Source organism: Coloeus monedula, assembly GCF_965178545.1.
Source record: "Coloeus monedula genome assembly, chromosome: 16".
In the NCBI taxonomy this organism is placed as follows: domain Eukaryota; kingdom Metazoa; phylum Chordata; class Aves; order Passeriformes; family Corvidae; genus Coloeus; species Coloeus monedula.
Genome location: NC_138796.1, coordinates 7,856,531 through 7,876,032, shown reverse-complemented (window position 1 = coordinate 7,876,032; position 19,502 = coordinate 7,856,531). Strand labels below are relative to the sequence as shown.

General features: G+C 50.7%; 1 protein-coding gene across 1 annotated transcript in view; it reads right to left on the bottom strand.

Moving 5' to 3' along the window:
• LOC309578923 (lipase maturation factor 1-like) overlaps positions 1–19,043 on the bottom strand; it is a 98,585-nt gene extending 79,542 nt beyond the window's left edge. Inside the window, exons 1-2 of the mRNA XM_082291877.1 lie at positions 18,921–19,043; positions 6,686–6,751 (exon numbers count right to left, since the gene is read on the bottom strand). Coding sequence (XP_082148003.1) covers positions 6,686–6,751; positions 18,921–18,932 — 78 coding nt within the window. The 5' untranslated portion in view covers positions 18,933–19,043. The remainder of the gene's footprint in view (positions 1–6,685; positions 6,752–18,920) is intronic.
• Between the last annotated feature and the right edge of the window lie 459 nt (positions 19,044–19,502).

Below are 19,502 nucleotides of genomic sequence, written 5' to 3'. Positions count from 1 at the left end.
ACCACATCCCTGCATAAATCTGCTTTTGTTCTGCCTCAGGCCCGGCGTTATTAATCACCCTTGTTCTTCCGGCACATCCTTTGAGGGCACAAGCCCCGGAATTCCTTTCTACTTTTTAAACCTGGCCTAACTGGGCATCACTGTCAATATTTATCATGCTGTCTCCTAAAACTGTAACTCCACCAGGACAGTTACACTTCTGGGAATTCATTGCTCCGAGAGCTCAGCCCTCATTTTCCAAAGCGCTGCTCGTCTGCAGCACTTCCAAATCCTGGGAAAGCAGCACTCCTTCCCAGAAGTGCTCAGCTGGAAGTGATATCCCTGAATCTCTGCCAGCAAACCTGACCTGTGCAAACCCAGCAATGCAGATCCTCCAAGCCAAGCCCAAATCCCAGCTTTAAAGTGTTTGCTCCCTCTTTTTTTAAGTGATGGGCACATTCAGACCTGCAGAGCCAACCCAGCCTTGGGAATAACAAACCATTCCAGCAAATTGCATTCAAAGATCCCTCGAATCCATGTCAGAGACCTGGGATTCATCTGGAAAGCTGTCTGAGACCAAGCCCTTCTTGCAGAGCCCCATACAAAGTCCAGATACTGCATAATGAGCTTTTGATGTCCTGCTGACATTTATCTGCCAACGTTATTGCTCCAAGCACTTGCCCTATGATGGATCTCGTTATTTCATTGATCCCAGGCCAGCTCAGCCCTCAGCCCTTCCTCCAGCCTCATGCAACTCCCCAAAACCCAGCAGAGAGCCCCTAATCCTCAATTTCCAACCCCCAAGCAGCCCTTTGAGACATGGGAATAAAGACAAGTGGTTTTGCAATTCCACCTCTGAAAAGGTCAATTCTCAAAACTTAGGACCAAATGGGAAGGAAAAAACTAAAGCAGCTGAGCCCAAGTGTGTTCCTCCTTTGGTATCAGTCACCTTGACTCAAAGAGCCGTTTGCTTTTGCACCAGGAGATGTAAATAAACTGCATTTACAGCCCTCCATGGGCAGAATTTTGTTCCCTCTTTGCTCTCCTTACCCAGAACTCATCAACAGCAGCTTGGGCCTCTCCAGAGAGCTGTCCCATGAGGGCAGAGATGGAGCACAGCTCATTTCAGTCCCATTTTCATGGAAACACAACTTCCAGAGGGTGAATTTTTCTGTTTCAAGTTGCCAATCCCACGGTCACTTCTTGGAAGTGGCCCTGAGCTCACTGCCACGTGTCCAGCTCACCCAGGGCTGCTGGACTTCCATAAACTTTTCAAATGAGTTTTGGGGAAATCTGGAAAATTTCCCCATCTCAAGGCTGCATCTTGTCCCTCCTTCAAGCCTTGCATGTGCCCGACTCAGACACAGCCCTGAGCTGGAACCAGCAACATCCATCAGCAAAACCCTCCAAGTTCCCACCCTGCATGAAGGAAGGAGCAGAGACACAAATTATTCTGCATTTAATTAAATTCAGGAAGGAATCCTTCCCTGTGAGGGTGGTGAGGTCCTGGCACAGGTCCAAGGATTGTAAACTTAGGACGCTCCGTAAATATTTTATAGCATAATTATTAATGTTACCAACGAAAAGATCCCCCAAATTATTTGCATGGTAACTTCCTTTAATAATTACTGTTTTCTCTTTAATTCAGCACCACTTCCCTCGTCTGAATTTGCAACTTTAGAATTTTCAGCACGAAATCTGAGCACCTGCTTCCCTGCTAGGAACATTTTCCCTTCCAGCGATGCAAACTGTTGGAACAAAGCCCACCCTGAGCCATCCGGGCTCATAAAAGCAGCTCATTTTCTGATTCATCCGAACAGATTGCTAAATATTATTTACTTTTTGTTTCATAATGGCCTGGAAAAAGCTGGATGAAAAGCTTAACGAGGTCTAATCCAGTGGAGAGAAGGGAGAAAAGGAATGAAGAGGCAGTTAAGGAGCAGTTTGAGCTTCCTTATCGCCCTTATCAGCACAGCTATCAGTCAGCAAGCCCTAATTAGGCACAAAATCTATTGTGCTTCCTTCCAGAGGTTCTCCAGGAACTGGGGAGCTGCTGTGGCCGGGGCTGGAGCACTGACTGACAGCCTCTGCTTGGGAAAAGCAGTTCCACAATAATTAGGGACAATTTGTCCCCGTCAGGAGTGGCATTGTGGCTGTGCAGGGGCTGGGGACAGAGCAAAGCTCTTCTCAGCAACAGCGACACTTTGGGAGCTAAAATGGGGCTCAGATGAAGCAGAGGTTGGCTCAGTAAAATCCTGCAAACTTTGCTGCTTTGTGGTGACCAACCCATCCCGAGCTCCTCCAGGTAACTCCGGAGCAGGGCAGCAAATCCTGGATCTCACTTCCAATGCTGACAGAGATTTGTTGCTCCAGGAGTGTGGTTTAGTTTTGATTTCCCTTTATCCCTTTGCTTCAGAAAATCAATTAAGGTTGGAAAAGACCTTTAAGGGCATCAAGTCCAACCACTCCCAGCACCACTACCACGGCCACCACTGCCCCATGTCCTCAAGTGTCACATCCACGCGTTTTTTCAACACTTCCAGGGATGGGGACTCCACCACGGGGCAGCCCCTTCCAATGCCTGAACACCCTTTTAGGGAAGGGATTTTCCCAATATCCAACCTGAACCTCCCCTGGCACAGCCTGAGGCCGTTCCCTCTGCTCCTGTCCCTGTCCCCTGGGAGCAGAGCCCGAACCCCCCAGCTGCCCCCTCCTGTCAGGGACTTGTGCAGAGCCACAAGGTCCCCCCTGAGCCTCCTTTTCTCCAGGCTGAGCCCCTTTCCCAGCTCCCTCAGCCGCTCCTGGTGCTCCAGCCCCTTCCCCAGCCCTGTTCCCTTCCCTGGACATGCTCCAGCCCCTCAGTGTCCCTCCTTTCCTCGGACAGGTCAGTGAGGTCCCTCAGGAGGGACCCATGGCCGTGTCCGGCAGCTCCAGTATGGATTCGGTGCCCAGCGGGGCTCCTGCCCCAGCAGCTGCTCCCACAGCTGTTCCCACCAGTTGGTGGCTGAATTTTCCAAGATATCTGTCTGGAATTAAAAAGCAGCAGCACTTTGGCAGCCATTAGGAAAATGCATCGCTGGATTGGATCCCATCCGGAGCACTTCCCTGGTGGAACACGGCGGGATGGGAGAGATAAGACCATGGGGGACTTTCCCATTCCCAAACTCCTTTGATTATCAGCTGGACTACTCTGCCAAAACCTCCACCAGCATCCAAAGGCTCCTTCTGGAGTGGCTGGGATCTGAAATGTCCATGTCCTGCCTGTGCCACCACAGCTGCCCTGTGCCAGGACATCTGGGCAGAGGGAGCTCCGCAGGGTTGGGAGCTGCAGGGCTGGTGAGATTTTCCAGCCCAGCTCTTGCCCGAGGGGATTTGCTCTGTTTGGAGCACGTTAGGATGTTGTGCCTGTGCCAGCCAGGCTGCACTCCCAGGCTCAGCCAAGCTGGGGCCAGATAAAGCTTGGAACAGGAGGTGCTCCCCCATCCGGATCCCAATCCTGGCTCAGAGCCGGTACCTGCTAAGAGGGGTTGGAAAGCTGCTCCAGCCCACCTGGGCGATGTCCTGCAAGCTCCAGAAATGGTCTGGAGTGGCTCTAAACCTTCCAAGGCAGATCTTCCCAGACTGGCTGTGGGATGGAGCTGTTGGGCTCTGGGAATATCCCTCTGGAGCTGCCAGGGACAGGGTGACATGCTCAGCCACGTTCCCCTTTGCACAGGCAGAGATCCAAGGCTGCCTCTGCCTTCCCTGGCAGGCAGGATGCCCTGAACACCATGGGATCCATGCCAGAGGCTCCAGTGGAAGCAGAATTACAGCTCCAGCCGGCAATCCCTGCACATGGATTGGTCAAGCCTGGTGTCCACAGCAGGTAAATCCCAATAACCCTGATGCCAAACAGACACGAGGCCCAGAGCAGCTTCCCTCTGCATCAGCTGCATCAGGAACAGCTTCCACTGAGGAAAACTCCCTTTTCCTGGGATTTCTTGCACAGCAAAGAGCCCTCTAACCACAGTGAAACAATAGCAACCCCCAAAAAGGAATAAATAAACCCAGGCATGGCAGATTCCAGGGCTTCTCCTGCCAGGTGCCACCCAGGTGTGTCCATGTGGACATGGTGACCAGGACCCCAACCCAGAGACACTCCAGGCGCAAACCACGCACCCACCTTGGAGCCCCTGGCCTGGATAGCACAGAAATCCACGGAGAAGGAGGTTAAAATCCTTGTTTGTGGTGCTTTGCCAAGCTGGGATTGGAGTTTGGAACTCCTGGCACCCACAGCCACGATTAATCCAGCAACCCCCACCCCAGGCTCCAGGCAGCTTCCTGTGCCAAAGCTGTGCCTGGTGCTGCAGCAAAGTCTTCTCCACCTCCAGCAGAGCCTGAATTCTCTCCCACATTTCCATCCCATCTGCTCCTCAGGGATGCAGGAGGGTCAGGCTGGTGGGAAAATCCCTCTCCCATGCCAACCATGTCACTCCCCTCTCCAATCACCCAGAGAGCCCTCAGTGAGGAGCAGAGCCCCAGAAAGGCTGGGATTAAGGCCCTATACCCCAGAAAGGAAAGAGGGAGGGAAAAGGACCCATTTAACCATAACACCACCACACTATTCCATCCACCACTCCCGACAAAAGTGGAAATGTCCTCTTCCACGAGCAGAGCTACAGGTTCTACTACAAATAAATAGTCCAGGCAGGGATGGAGGCCATGTGTTTCCATTAATTCTCTTGGCACAGGAGCCCATGTAGATCTTGGATGAAGCTTGTGCTGGAGCAGGAGAGCTGGGGTGGCCAACATACATCCCAGCACACTCCATCTGGCCCAAATCCATCCCTGACCTGCTCCAGTCCCCACTTTTATCATCCTAATTATGAGCAGATTCCCAGCTCCCTCCCTCCCTCCCTCACAGAGGTACCTTCATCTTCCCCCTTTTCTCCCTCCCTCTGGCTGAAATCAGCAGGTGAATCCCAGCCCTTTGGGATTTTTGTGCTGTTATTGCTGGTGGACAAAGTTTGGTCTCTTTCATTTTCCTTTTCTCACAGCCTCTTTTGTTCGGATTAAAATAATTGATATTGATAACGAGATCTGCCCCCTGCCCCTGGTCCCAACTGCCTGTGCAGGCTAGGGATCCTTATGGATATGACAGGAATGGTCTTCATTAGCCCTCTGGGCTCCAGACCTGATGCTGGGATTGATTTGGGAGAGCTGGGATTATTGGGACTGATTGTTGTGGGCTGGGGTCAGCGGCGGAGCCGGCTGGGGGCTGGCTCAGAGCTGGATTTTCCCCAAGTGCTGCCAGGTGCCTGGATAGCAAAACTGGATAATTTACTGGGATAATTTACTGCAGCCACCTCCATGTTCAGGATTAGGAATGACAGCACTGCAGGGCCCTTTCATCCCAAGTTTTACTCGGGATGAAGTTGGATCCTCGGTGTTGTGTGAGAGCCGAGGGAGCAGCAGCTTTTGGACAGGCACAGCCCCACACTAAAGGGGGGAAGCCCAGTAAAAGTAAATGACAGTGACACAGAAAAGGAGATTTAAAGCTGAAAAGGCAAACAGAGCTTTTAGGACCTGCAAAATTCTATTTCATAAAGTGATGGAATTGTTAAAGTTGGAAAAGCCCTTTAAGATCATCAACAGCAACACCAACCACATTCACCACTAACCATGTCCTCAAGTGCCACATCCACATGGATTTTGATCACTTCCAGGGATGGGGGCTGCACCACTGCCCTGGGCAGCCCCTTCCAAAGCATGAACACCCTTTTAGGGAAGGAATTTTCCCTGATGTCCAACCTGAACCTCCCCTGGCCCAGCCTGTCCCTGTTCCCTGAGAGCAGAGCCCGACCCCCCCGGCTGCCCCCTCCTGTCAGGGACTTGTGCAGAGCCACAAGGTCCCCCCTGAGCCTCCTTTGCTCCAGGCTGAGCCCCTTTCCCAGCTCCCTCAGCCACTCCCCATCAGATTTGTCTTCCCAAATACTTGATGGACATGGATTCCAGAGCAGAGGCATTACAACAGCCTGGGCCACTGGCAGTGGCTGTGATGTCAATCCAGGGAAGGAAATATTCCTTCAGGACCATTCCCTTCACCAACCCAGAGCTCCTCACCCTGAGAGCATCGCTGGACGCAGCATTCTCCTTTGTACCATTGATAGAAAACTCAAATGCAAAAATAGAGGTGAGGAGAGAGGGGGAGCCGAGTTTGCCTCTGTAACCAGAGAGGAGAGGAGCCCCAGAGCCAGCACACAACCCCCAGTTCGTAATCAGAATGCAACATAATCACTGCAACAGATGCCAAAAAGATAAACCCACGGAGTTCTGAACTGCCAGCGATCTCTCTGCGTGCTGGAGAGCACAGGGATGCTCTGTTTCTGTCACATTTTGGGAGTGTCAGCTGGGACAACACCACAGAAAGCTCCTTTCTGTCCCTGCCCTGCAGCAGTTTTGCAGTGGAAGTTCTCACTGAGGCTCAGGTTTGCTCCTGGATCCATGATGGGGATGGGAGGGAAGGAGAGAAATGGGACTTCTGGGATTGTGGTTGGGCAAACCAGCATCACCCAGCTGGCACATGGACATGGCCTGACTGCCAGAGGCTGGGAACAAGAGGGAGAACACGCAGAGCTCGCCTGGCAGGAGAGGAGAGGTAAGGGAAAACTATTTTACAAAAGAAAAGCAGACAAGAGAAATGAGGTTTTGTGTGCACACCACTCACCTCGTAGTGATAATCCATGCAAGTTAACTCTCTCCAGCAGCGATCTCCTCGGATTTTAATCAGCCCCTGGGGGGAAAAAGGGCAAAAATATGGTCACAAATATTTTATTTTACTTTATTTTGTGTCTCAAGATGCTACACTCTGTGGTTAAACTGCAGAGGCTGAACAAGACCCACGGCACATCCACAGCCTCAGTCCAGTCATTGTTCCCAAAGGAACATAATGGATGTGACTCATTCCACTGCCTGGTTACTGAAAATCTGGCATAAATCCTTGTGGAATATGCCAAATTCCCCTTCAAGGAAGAAGCCTCAGCCACACCTGAGCCTTTGCTCAGGTCTGAGCAGCCCTGGGCTCCTGGCATCGCTCCCAGCATCCCTGGGAAGCAGCAACAGGAAAAACCAGGGACAACAGACAAAACCCAGCAAGATACACAATTTTAACATCCAAACCCCACTGCTTCCCTCGGGCAAAGCCACCTCTGCTGCCTGTGGAAAAGGAAGCAGTGCCATGGAGCTGGGAGGGGGACACAGAGCAGGAACAGGGACACAGAGCTGGACACAGAGATGCAATCAAAGTAATCAGAGAAACAAAAGAGGAGCAGGGGAAGGAAGCTGCCAGCTCCAAGCACAGATGGCTGCACTGCTGACAGCTCTGCCCCACCTCAGGTTAGAGGTTGGCAGGGAGACCAGCAGGTATCCCCTGCACCGGGACTTCAGGGCAACAACACAGGGACATTTCCAAATCACTGGGTCCATTCCAGGGCTGGCAGCAATATCGGGATTAAATTTCTTTGCCTCAGTGATGAAGAGCAGAAAGGAATCAGTCGGCCAGAGCAGGAAAGACACCTGGGCAGGGATGGGCTGGAGCAGGAAGCCGTGCAATCAAGGCCTGCTTTGATGTCCAGGAGAGGTCCCTGATTAGGATCACAATATCCCAAATTGAGGAAAGCTTCACTAGTCAAAAGGTTGAAGCAGCTCTGTCATCTGCATACAATTAGGGGGTATTTGCCTACCTCTGACAGTGCCCTAATTATAATGGTCCTGCTTTCTCCAGGACAAAAACACCGGGAGTTTCTGGGAGTTTTGGGAACCGTTGCTGCTCCACCGGGAGCATCCTGAGGCTTCCTTACATTTGCAGCAGGAAAGGGATCAGTGACCTCCCAGTGCTAAAATCTGAGCTCAGAGGAGGAGATTCCAGCATTAGGGCATTATGAATTCCATCCAAATTCCAAGAGAATTGGAACAGGTTTGAAGAGACCACAGTGGCTCCTCTGCTCCAGCCTCCCTGCTCACACTAAAACAAATCTTCACTTGCAGCATTAAACGAAGTTTAACATGTTTGGGGCTCAAAAGGAATTCAAAATTCCAATTAAAGACCCTCCAAAACTGTCCAGACCTCAGAAATATCCAGTATCCAGAGCTGTATATGTCTGTCTGTCTGACATCTGAGAGCACAGGGCAGAGCAGAGTTTATGAACTCCCGACTGGTAGAAAAGGGATGCAAAGTGATATCAGCCAGCATTTCTGGGATGGCAAAGCAGTTTTATCTCCAGGGATTCACTCAGCACATCCCAGCACTCTCCCCTCCATCCCTCTGGAGCAGGAGGGGCAGGGACAAGACACCCTTACTGCCAACAGCCATGGCTCCATCCTCCCCTCCCCAGCCACTCCAGCCTGTCCTGCCCTCCCAGCTTTTCCAAAATTACAGAACCCAGCGATAGCATCTCCCAGGATGTGCTGCAGCTCCAGCGCCGGCAGGGCCAGGCCACAGGAGGAAGCTCTGGGCAGGAATGCTGCAATATTAAAACAGGACAGTTATCTTGATGACCTTCCCTCCTCTCCCTTCCCTGGGCTGTTATCAAGCACTATTATTCAGCAGGGATAATTAAAACTCCAATTAAAACAAGGATCAGGGAAAAGCAGCGCTCTGAAAATCCCAATTTTCCACTCACTCAGGCAGTTCATCCCTTTTTGTTTACTAGAAAGCTTTCAGACAGGAAAGTCACTGAAAGCTCTTCGTATCAAAGATGTTTTGCAGCATAAAAACCTCCCACTCCCATCATTAAAGGGTTTCAAAGTCAGCTTTACCCTGAGCTGTCTTCGAGGCCACTCCACCCCCACACTGGCACCTGAGTTTTCCAGTTTTCCCAAGGATTTGCACCAAGGAACAAGAGCCAAAGGTGCACAGAAAATCCCCTTGTCCTGGGGCTTCAGCTCTGCTGAGGAGAGGCAGGAAAGGAGAAGGAGGAATCACAGAATCCTGGAATTGCTGAGGGTGGAAAAGATCCCTGAGCACCAGGCACCCCACACCAGCTCTGCACATCGAGGGGACTCCCGGAAACCAGGAAATTTTCAGGAATACAAATCCAATCTGAGCTCAAGGCAAGCAAACAGGTGGCCAAGTGAACCAGCAGAGGCCCTTTCACCTCTGTGGCCTCTCTCTGAATCCAGCTCCAGCCTGGATTATTAAATTCCCACTGCTGGGCTGGTGGCTGCAGGGACACCGGGGTCGGGCACTCGTGGCACTCCGGTTCCTTGGGATAATGAGCGCTCCTGGCCTGGGAAGGAGGAACCCGAGGTCCTTGTCACAGGAATTTACAGCAGGAGGAGCAGAAAATGTTGCCCCTGGATTGAATTAAGCTCCAGGATGAAATATGGGCTCAGTTCCTCCTCCCCTGCCAGGTTTGCTTCCTCCAGGTCATAGCCCAGGAGCTCGGGGCAGGATGGAGATGCAGCACCTGCTTGGACGTGGAAAACTCCAGGCTCCCCAAATTAAGGGCCATTAAATCCAGCAGCATTTCTCACAGGGCAAGGAAAATCACATTTCGGATTTGTTTCTTAATTTAGTTTAATGGTGGATAATAGCATTCCTGCGTTTCATTGTCCCCACACACTCCATCCACCAGCCCTGCTCTGCATCCATGGGATCACACCCGAAGGGCACTTCCCAAACTCTGGATACACCATGGGAGACTTTCACCACCGTATATTTCTGTTAGATAAGATAGAGCCAGGTGAGAGAAAGAAGATAAGAGATAAATAAGCCCCTATTTTACTCCAGCACCATCACAAGCTCTGAAGCTCTGATATTTCCCTACAGTGCTTAAGGAAAAGTGGCCACAAATTCACTTGAGCTGATCCACGAGGAATCAGACCAAAAAAAAAAAAAAAAAAAAATCTATTTCCCAGCAAATTCCCAGCAAAAATGGATCCTGCTGCCTTCATGCTGTCTGGCTTATAAAACTCCAACCAAAACTGGCTGTTTATGATTAATAAATTCTCTCTCATGTGAGGAGATTCCTGAATCCAGCCGGTATCCAAGGGATTTTGGGGATGGAAATCAAATCATCCCTTCAATCAATTCTAGTCTTGCCTGACAGAGTCACCTCACACGCCCCCTCTCTTTCCTTGGCATCCAGAGCGTCCAACAAAAGGGATTTCAGGGGGAATGAAGCCACAGGGAGGAAGTTTAGGAACAGCTTTTCTTTCCTAAATCCATAAGTTTCCTTAAATCATGGCAGAAATCCCACTGGTGGCACAGGAAGCACAACATGGAACTGGGATGAGAGGTGAGCAAACTCCTCCAAAGGCTCAGCATTCCTCAGTTTAAGGGCACCGAAATCGGAATCTGCCCGGAATCCTGGGATTCGCCTTCCCAAATCACAGCCAGGAGGAGAAAAGGATGGGTCCTTGTTTTCCCACTGGGTTTTTGCAGGGAGAGGAGCACGTCTGGACACTGCTCCTTGGATTAGATTATTCCCAGCTCCTGATGTTGGGATTGAGCTGGACACAGAGTGGGGAAGAGTTCCTGGTCCTGCCACCCCTGGCAGAGGGCCCAAACCCCCTGGAATGGGAGGTTCTCTCCAGACCTTTCTCTCCTCCCTGTGTTCACCCCAATTAGTTCCTAATTAGCTGCTCCCTTCTAATTAAACCTGCCCACATCCCAACAAACCCCACAGCACTGCCCTTGCTCCTTCTCCTCCCTCACCACCATCCCTAATCACCATTCCCAAAAAAATCCCACCCAGGCACAAGCCTCAGCTCCAGATGCACCATCAGACAATTCCACGAGGATTTTACACTTGGAACATGGAATAAAAGATTCCCAAAGCAGAGGAAGAGTTCCCTTATTTACAGGATGCCAGCAAACAGGATCCAGGGGGGATCCAGGGGGGATCCAGCCCCTCACCTGAAGGGAGGGAAGAGCTTGGCTCCAGCACCAAATCCTGCCCTCTCATCTTCCCGGGATGGCTGTGCCCCTTCCAGGCTGCTGTACTCGGGTGATTCAAACCGAAAAAAAGCCGGAATAATTAAAATGTCATTCAAGCCCTAAGCCCATATGAGTCACTGTTCCAAAAAATATCTGAAAAATTCCTTCAGGAGTGGGGGATAATTATATTCCTCCCTATCTATTGATTTTTCTCTACAATGCAGATGTCAGATTTTCCACGGGTTTTTTTTTTTCCTTTTTCTCCTTTTTTTTTTTCCTTTTTTTTTTTTTTTTTTTTTTTTCCCCTGGAGTGAGTGTCAAGGAGGAACAAAGCACTTCTTTGAGACTTTTTCAGCCCAAAATTAATTCTGAAAAAAAAAATGGTACAGACAGGCCAATAGCACGGGAAGCTGAGCAAAAGCCTGGTGACTCAAGCTATGTCTGCAAAATTCCCTATTGATCCCGGCTCCAGAGGCAAGGGTGGGGAACGGGGCACCCACGTTATAAATTTAGAGGCAATTTAAAGACCTTTCTCTGTCTTTGCTGTACAAAAGATGGGCAAAAACCCACCCAGAAATCCTCATCTAAATCCTACATTTTCATTTTGCTCGTGCTATAAATAAGAAATGCTTCCAGAGAAAATCCCAGATCCAAGCACTCCCCACCTCTGCTACCCACAGGAAAAGTGGTTTCAGCATCTCTGTGAGAGCCAAACCTTCACCAGGGTGTTCTGAAACAAATTCAGACCCCAGTTCATGGGAGAGGAAGGGGCTTCCTAAGGTGAAATCTAAAAATGAAATAATTTATGGCCAACAGGGCAGGGCTGGAAGAGGCTCCCAAAGAACCTAAATCCGAGGAATCCAACGAGACCAACTTCTGCTGGGGGTCTGAAACCTCTCAGAGCTCCAGGACTCCAGCCCTTCCACATCTCCCACCCTGCCGACGGATCGAGGTCCGTGCTGCAGGAAGGATGAGCTGGATCCCGGGTTTTCTTTTCTTTAGGGAATGTCACACGTTTAGGGAACAGGTGACACAGGCACAGCTTCTGCTACAGCTGTGACAGCAGCAAAGCAAAGCTCTGAACCAGAGTGGTACCCGATGTTCACACCAACCTCACTGAATTCAGATTCCTGATGCTTCTTCCATGAAAAGAGGAAGAACAGGATACTCCATCCCTGGAAGGGTTCAAAGTCAGGCTGGACAGGGCTTGGAGCAACCTGGGATAGCGGGAGGTGTCCCTGCCCATGGATGGGTGGGACTGTAGGACTGGATGCTCTTTAAGGTCTGTTCCATCCCAAACCATTCCGTGTTTCACGATTCCTCAGCCAGGGAATGAGATTTATGCTCCTCAGCTGACTCTGCTTTGCTCCGGACCTTACCCATCCCTTCCAAGCCCACAGCCAGCCCTGTTCAGCTCCAAGCCTGGCACTTCCACACCATCCTGAGAATCCTGGAAGTGTCCAAGGCCAGGCTGGATGGAGCTTGGAGCAGCCTGGGATAGTGGGAGGTGTCCCTGCCCATGAAGGTCCCTTCCAAGCCAAACCATCCCAGGATTCTGCGCCGATCCAGGTGAACAAACCCCACCTGCCTGGTCCCCTCCTGCACACAGGGGCTCCGAGCTGGCCCCAGGACAGGTCCCACCTGCAGGAGCTCAGGTGAACCTGCACATCCTGCTGGAACAGGCCCAGGCTGAGCCAGCAGAGCCAAACCGGAGCCACCACAACCACAAAGCCCCACACGGGCGGAAACCGCAGCCCCGGAGGAGAATTCCCTGGTGTTGACTTCTGCTTCCTTTTATTTGCTGCTGTTTCCCCTGCTCAGCTCCCCCAAAAAGCCCCTTTGAGAAGCCACCAGGAGCGCAGCAGCATCTGGGGGGCTTTGAAGGCAGCGCTGCGAGCAGTGGGTGAAAGGGATTCTGCAAAATCCTTGGCATTGGCGGCTCCAGCCTTTTCCAGCCACCAAGGAACAACAAGTCCCGCTGCCAAGGGCTATTACCAGACAAATGGAGAGAGATCAGAGGCACAAAGGAGGTTGCTAAGGAGTCAAGTGTGGGATCCCTGCAGAGAGGAGGAGGCTGCAGCTGGGACGGCAAAGGTCAGAACATTGCAGACATCATTTTCCAAAAATTCCCATGAAGCCCCGGCGCGGGAGCCGGGAGCTGGCCCCGCCGAGCTCGCCGAGGAATAATGAGAAAGGCAGCGAAGAAAGCTCCCTTTCTTCCCTCCTACCCACGCTAATGTAATAAAACAAATTAGAATAATTATTCTCCATTTCAGGGCCATAATGCCCAGGATCAGGGCACGCTTGTCACCGAGCTGACATCTACATCCGCTGGATTCTGCCGTCGGGATCGCCTGAATTCCAACTTTTATTTGATTCCATCGAACGCGATTTTACTGCAGGCATCCAGAGTCTGTTTGCTTCAAAGTCTTCCTTATTTTTGCCAGAAAGTTCATCTCCCTTCTTAGCTAATCACAGCCCCACCCTTTCCAGTAACCTTTCAAATGCCACCCACGTCCTGACACTTTTAACAGGCTCCAAGCGAAAACAAAACAAGGAACACGAAGAGTTTCACACGAACCGCAAGGTTCTAAAAGGATTTGCTGCAGTGGGTTAAAAGAAATACTTTTTTTTTAATAGCAAAGAAAATCCAAAACCATTTAAAAACATATTAAATATCAAGTGGTGTATAAATAATCTGGAAGGAATTGATCATTTTTCTGTGAAAACACATCTCTGAGAAAGATGGACAAAGCCACATGAAAAAATGGTGATAATTTCAGGGGAAAAAATATTGGTTATTATAGATCTTTTTGCACCACTTTTTCCCCAAAACTGTCACTTTAAATGATCTTTTATCCTCCTGCAGAAGGGGAAAATATCTCTTGTGTAGCTTTGAAACAGCAAAGGACTGAAATTATTTTCTAAGTCTCTGCCTGCCAAGAAATGCTCCCAACTCCTCTGTTCTGCAGCCACTTCCGAGGAAGTTCTTGAACAGCTCAGAGAGGCTGAGCCTGGATTTGGGAAGAGAGGGGTCAGTCTGACAATCAGAAAGGGAAAGCTGGGAAGTGGAAAAAAAAAATAAAGAGAAATTTTGTTTACAGGAAGCAAAGCAAGGGGAGGGACGGCTAAGCCACAGATCCCAAGTGGAAAAGTCGCTTTTGGGTTTCCCTAAATTCCCCGTGTGCTCCTCAGGATCTCATGCAGGATGTAAGGAGGAGCAGAGGGAGCGACTCCTGGGAAGGGCTCTCCAAAATGGGAGCCTAAAAGGGGGAAGAAAACCCTTCCTGAGGGATCAAATCCCAGATCCTGCAAGTTTTAAGGGAATCACACAGGGAAGATGTCAAGGGCAGATTATTAAATAAAAATATGTTTCTCTTATAAATAATAAAATTATTACAGGACGTAGCTATTAAAGGATCTCATTCCTGGGACAAACCTGAGGTCTGGGATTGGGCTCATGGCCCCAGGACCCATCTGGACACAGACCCCGGAGTCCTCCCAGCCCCAACACCTGCAGCAGCCAGGGAGAGATTGGCAGCTTTAAATCTGAATTTCCTTGCTTTGGGCACTTTTAAATTAAAGTGGTAATGTGCTTTAAATCCTGTTTCCCTGGTTTTTCACTCCACTCTCCAATCCTTTCCTGCAGAAACTAATCAAGACGTCTCAGACTCACTTACACTCTCTGCTCCAGCCACCTTCCCTGGTAACTTATTCCATATGTCTGGGATCCTTTGCAAGGCTCAGCTCCACCTTCATTCCCTGTTTATTTCCAGTTTTCCAATGTGCTGATGCACCCCCAGTGCTCAAAGCTCCCGCACCTCCTCCGTGCATCCCCAGCAGTGAGAATTATTCCCTGTTTCCCAGAGAAGCCGTGGCTGCCCTGTCCCTGGAAGTGTCCAAGGCCAGGTTGGAGCACGTGGGACAGTGGAAGGTCTCAGGGTTGGAAGCGGATGAGTTTTAAGATCCCTTCCAAGCCAAACCATTCCGGGATAATATTCCTTACACAGAACATCATCAAGGGGGCAAACGTGACCCAGGAGTCCTCCAGCAGTGCTGAGAGATCCAGGAAATGCTGATGGACACCATCCAAGCACCCCAGGATGCAGCCAGAGCTCCCACCCCACAAGTCAGCCAGGGAATGGTGCTCCTGCAACCCAGGAAAACCCCAGGGCAGAGACATCAGGGGATGCCCCCCAGCACTGCCTCCTCACCCAGTGTAGGGCTGGAGGATGGACTGCTGCTCCAGGACTCCTCCCAAACGCCACTGAGATCCCATTCCCACGCTCCCGTCCCTTTCCCTGTGTTCCTGCAGCTCCCAGGTGTGCTCAGTGCTGCTGCAGTTGCAGGCAGGTGTTGATGCCAATGAAATTCTCACATTTCTGAGCTCGTGCTCACACAATGTCCCTCAGCCCCTCCACTGATGAAGAAACAGAAACGCAGTTTTATGGTTTGTATCAACAATCCCTGATGACTTTCAGGGCACAAGGAGCTACTCCAGGCTTTCCCCAGGATGCTGTTGGCAATTCATCAGCTCCAATCCATCTGTGGGCAGGAATTTGGGCTCCCCCCAGCACGTGGGTCTCACCTGTAGCAGGGAATTCCCCAGGATATATGGACTCCATGAAGTTGTCATCTACTCTCAAGCCTTGCAGGAAAAAGCCCAGGACTAACGTTTGCTGAATGGGGTTTTAGCCACGAGTGGTGTTTGATGGAGAGCTCCTGAGCAAGGCTGCTGCCCAAAAAAACTCCAAAACAACCCAAAAATGAAGCAGGAACTCTTCCATCTGGGAGGGAAAGCCTCACCTTGGCAGCACAGGATGGGGATTCAATCAGAAGCTCCCCCAAAAGCTCCAGGCAGAGCTGGCACCAATGGGACTGGGTTTTGGGAATCCACAAGATTCAGGGAGATGCTGGTCCATGGAAGCACAGCTCCAATCAGTCCCTTTCTTGGGAACCAGGGGTTATTAAACTCTGCAGTTTGGGAAAACGGCTGCCAGGAGCCCCCTCAGGACCCCCAGCCCACAGCGAGGGGCTCAGAGAAGGGGCTGGCACCACCCCAAACCCATCCCACCACCGACCCCAACAGCAGCTCCACAGGGAATGGAGCAGCTGGAAAACCAACTCTGCCTGCTGGATAAAATATTTGTGTTTACTGGAGAGAGGGACAAGGCTTGGAGAGCACAGCAGGGTCCCCAGGCAGCTGCAGGTGACAAAACACCTCAGTGCCACCAAGTCAAGGACCCTGCTGGCAGCGGGGCTGCTCCTCTTGGGAAGTCCCTGTGGCTTGGTTAACACGGAATCACAGAACCATCCGGGCTGGAAGAGACCTTCAGGACCATCCAGTCCAACCATCAGCCCAGCACCTCTAAACCACAACCCCAAGTGCCACATCCAATGTCCTGAGCACTTCCATGGTGACTTCACCTCCCTGGGCAACTCATTCCAGTGCTGACCATTCCTTCAGAGAAAAAAAAGAAAATCTAATATTTAATCTGACCCTCTTGGTGCAGGTTGAGGCCGTTTCCTCTCATCCCTTCCCCTGAGGAGCAGCAGAAATCTCAGCACACACCTTTGCCTCCCACCTCGTGACTCTGGTGGGATCACAAATCCACACTTGGCATCTTCCAAGCCTCGAGAAATCCGAGTGACAGAGAGTCACAAACAAAATGACGAAGCCATCAAACCACCGAGCTCTTCTGAGGGAAACCAGCCCTGCAAATGTGTGCTTGCAGCACTTATTGCCTAACAAGCTGCTGGCTCACACAAAGAGCCCCTATTCTGTTGCCTCGGCGTGTTCCTGGGAAGCATCCCCTCTTTACATCCTGCTCTAATGGATTATTAGGAACATCAAACATATAGATTGAATCACGTAATTATGCCTTTTAAAAAGGCAGCAATATTTGAGCTCAGCCCAGCACTCGCTGCCAATCAAACCCCGGCAGCAGCGCCTGCCTGAGCTCCTCGCCTCCCACCACAGCCGGGATTATCCCACTTCTCCGGTGCTGTGTCACCCCTAAACAAGCCCAGCCAGCTCCAGGGGAAATGTGCAAAATAAAGCAAGGTCTGGACATGATTTCAGGGTGGAGGTTTAGCCTGAAAACAGCACAACTCCCTAATCATGAAATGGTTTGTGTCGGAAGGGACCGTAAAGATCATCCCGTTCCAAACCTTCCTCCAACATCCTCCACCAGACCAGGTTTGCTCAATGCGAAGTCCAGGTGGTCAGAGCTCCACGTGGAAAACGATCCCAAATATGAGACACTGAGTGGAGGGAAAAGGGGCTGCCAAGTGAAATCAGCCCCACGGCTCAGGAACCACCCGTGGAGAACAGGAGAGTGATGGGATGAGAACCTGGAGCCATCACCTTGCAGAGGAGACACCGCCTTGCCCACCCCAAGGAGCATTTCCAGCATGCTCCCCTCACACCTGGCACAAGGTGAGGAAAGGCCAGCTGCCCTCAGGGAATGCTTGGAGGATTTCCCAAGGAAAGCCTCACCCCAACTAGCCCGAAGAATCCCAGGAGAACCGTGCGGGAAAGCCGAACTTCCTGCCTAAAATACAACCACTGCCAACGCCACCCAGGAAAAACTCCTCCAGACACACTGGAGCACATGCTCAGCTCCTGGCCAGGTCAGGAGGAAACCAAAGATGCCCTAGGTGCACCTGGATTCCAGGAGGATCCTTCTCCTTCCTGCTGCCTGTGAGCGCCGTTTCCCCGGCCCAGGAGAAATCCTACACGAGTTTGGGCCCCAAAACATTAAATATCCCATCAATCACTTGCTTGTGGGGGTCCCCATTTAATGAGCTTTCCATGTTTTCCTCTCCCATGCCTGTTGGGGATATATCAGCGTCCCAGGCACACAGGGACACTTCTCTTCCTGAAAATATCAGGAGAGTTATTGCTCTCCTGGTAAAGCTGAGAGCAGCGCAGAGGTAACAGCAACAGAGATGTTTGGGAAGCACAGTTTTCCTTTTGATCCAGCCTGTCCCAGAATTCAGAATATATGAGACACATCAGCAGGAGCAAAGCTCAGGCAGATCCCAGTTTAGAAGGAAAGCAGGATGCAAACTGGTGATCAGATCAATTTTTAAGGAAATTAGGGATGTTTCGCTAGACTTGGTGCCATGGGCTGTCCATTCATTCAATCAGCAGCATCACAACTGAGATCCACAGAATTCTGGGATCATTTAGGTTGAAAAAGACCTCCAAAATCATCATCCTGTGACCAATCCCCACATTGTCAACCAGAGCAGAGCCCTGAGTGCCTCATCTAGGCATTCCTTGAATCCCAAGTAGCATCGAGACCCCGGGATTCAGCCTCCATCCCTCAGGGATGAAGGGCCTGTGCTGACATTTGGTTCCGATCCCATCAGTGAAAAATGCCCCAAATAAAATCATCACCCTGAAATCCCTGAAAAAAATTCCAAGCCAAAAAAGCCACTCCAAAAAAAACCCAACCGCTCCTCCTACAGCGATGATCCTCAGCTTAAAGTTCTGGGATGTTCTGGAACATCCAAGCACACGGAGCTGACGGGATAACACCCCTGCCACACCTTTATTTTAACAGGGATGTGTCTGCTCCTGATGGATTCCCTTACAAGCTGCCTGGGAATTCCCTCTGGCACCAGGACAGTTCTGCAGCAATTGTTCTGTTTGGAACCACAGAGCAGAGAGCGACATCTCAGAAAAGCACACACAAAGGAGAAGAAATCCGGGAAAAGCTGGGAATTACCCACTGCATTCCAACAGTCTTATGGAAAAGCCACAATGCCCAACCTCCCTTTTATTCCTTTGCAAGAGCCACACAAGTGCAGCACCAACACATCCACAGTGATCATTTCCTCCTGCTTTTCCTCCTCAAAACAAACACCAGGAGTGAGCTGAAGGATCCTGCAAACCAGAGCAGGAAGCTTTTCCCTGTAACCGGAAAAACTCCTAAACCAACGGATTCCGAGGTGCTGCGATGGGACATTGCTGCTGCTGTCAGCTCCAAGAAGCAGAACATGAATTCCCACTCACCGCTCCGAGCATGATCCTGAAAATCAGCCAGCGGAAGGCCCAGATGACAATTCTGGAAGGAGGAGAGCGCTGGGGCAGGCGGGACAGCGTCCAGAGCGGGCAGAGGAATATTCCCAGGAATCCTGTCTCCAGGAGCTGTGATTCCCATCCTGCAGGGCCAACAAGAAGTAAAAAAAGAAATAATTATGGTGCAGGTGCTGGAAGTTATCCTGGAATTAAATTTAAATGGAAGCATTGAAAAACCCCACCTTGAATGCTTTTTAAGGTTAATTGGGGGGAAATTAAGACACCAGTTGCCCTAAACCAGACACCCCACGCAGGGGGGACTCAGGAAGCTTTTGGGTTGTGTTGTTCTTCTCCAAGCACATATGGCATAAAAAGGGGGTGTTCTATAAAAATTAGTAACTTCTGTGGAGCAGAGAAAAATGGGATTTAAGGGACCTGGGAAGTGACAGGGGACAACCAAGCAGTGCCACTGATTCCTCCAGTCATGGATGGATCCAGCAGTGCCACGGGCTGGGCTGGATTTGTGTCAAAACAGGGCAGTTTTAGCTTCAAAAGACACTAATTAAGATCCCATTA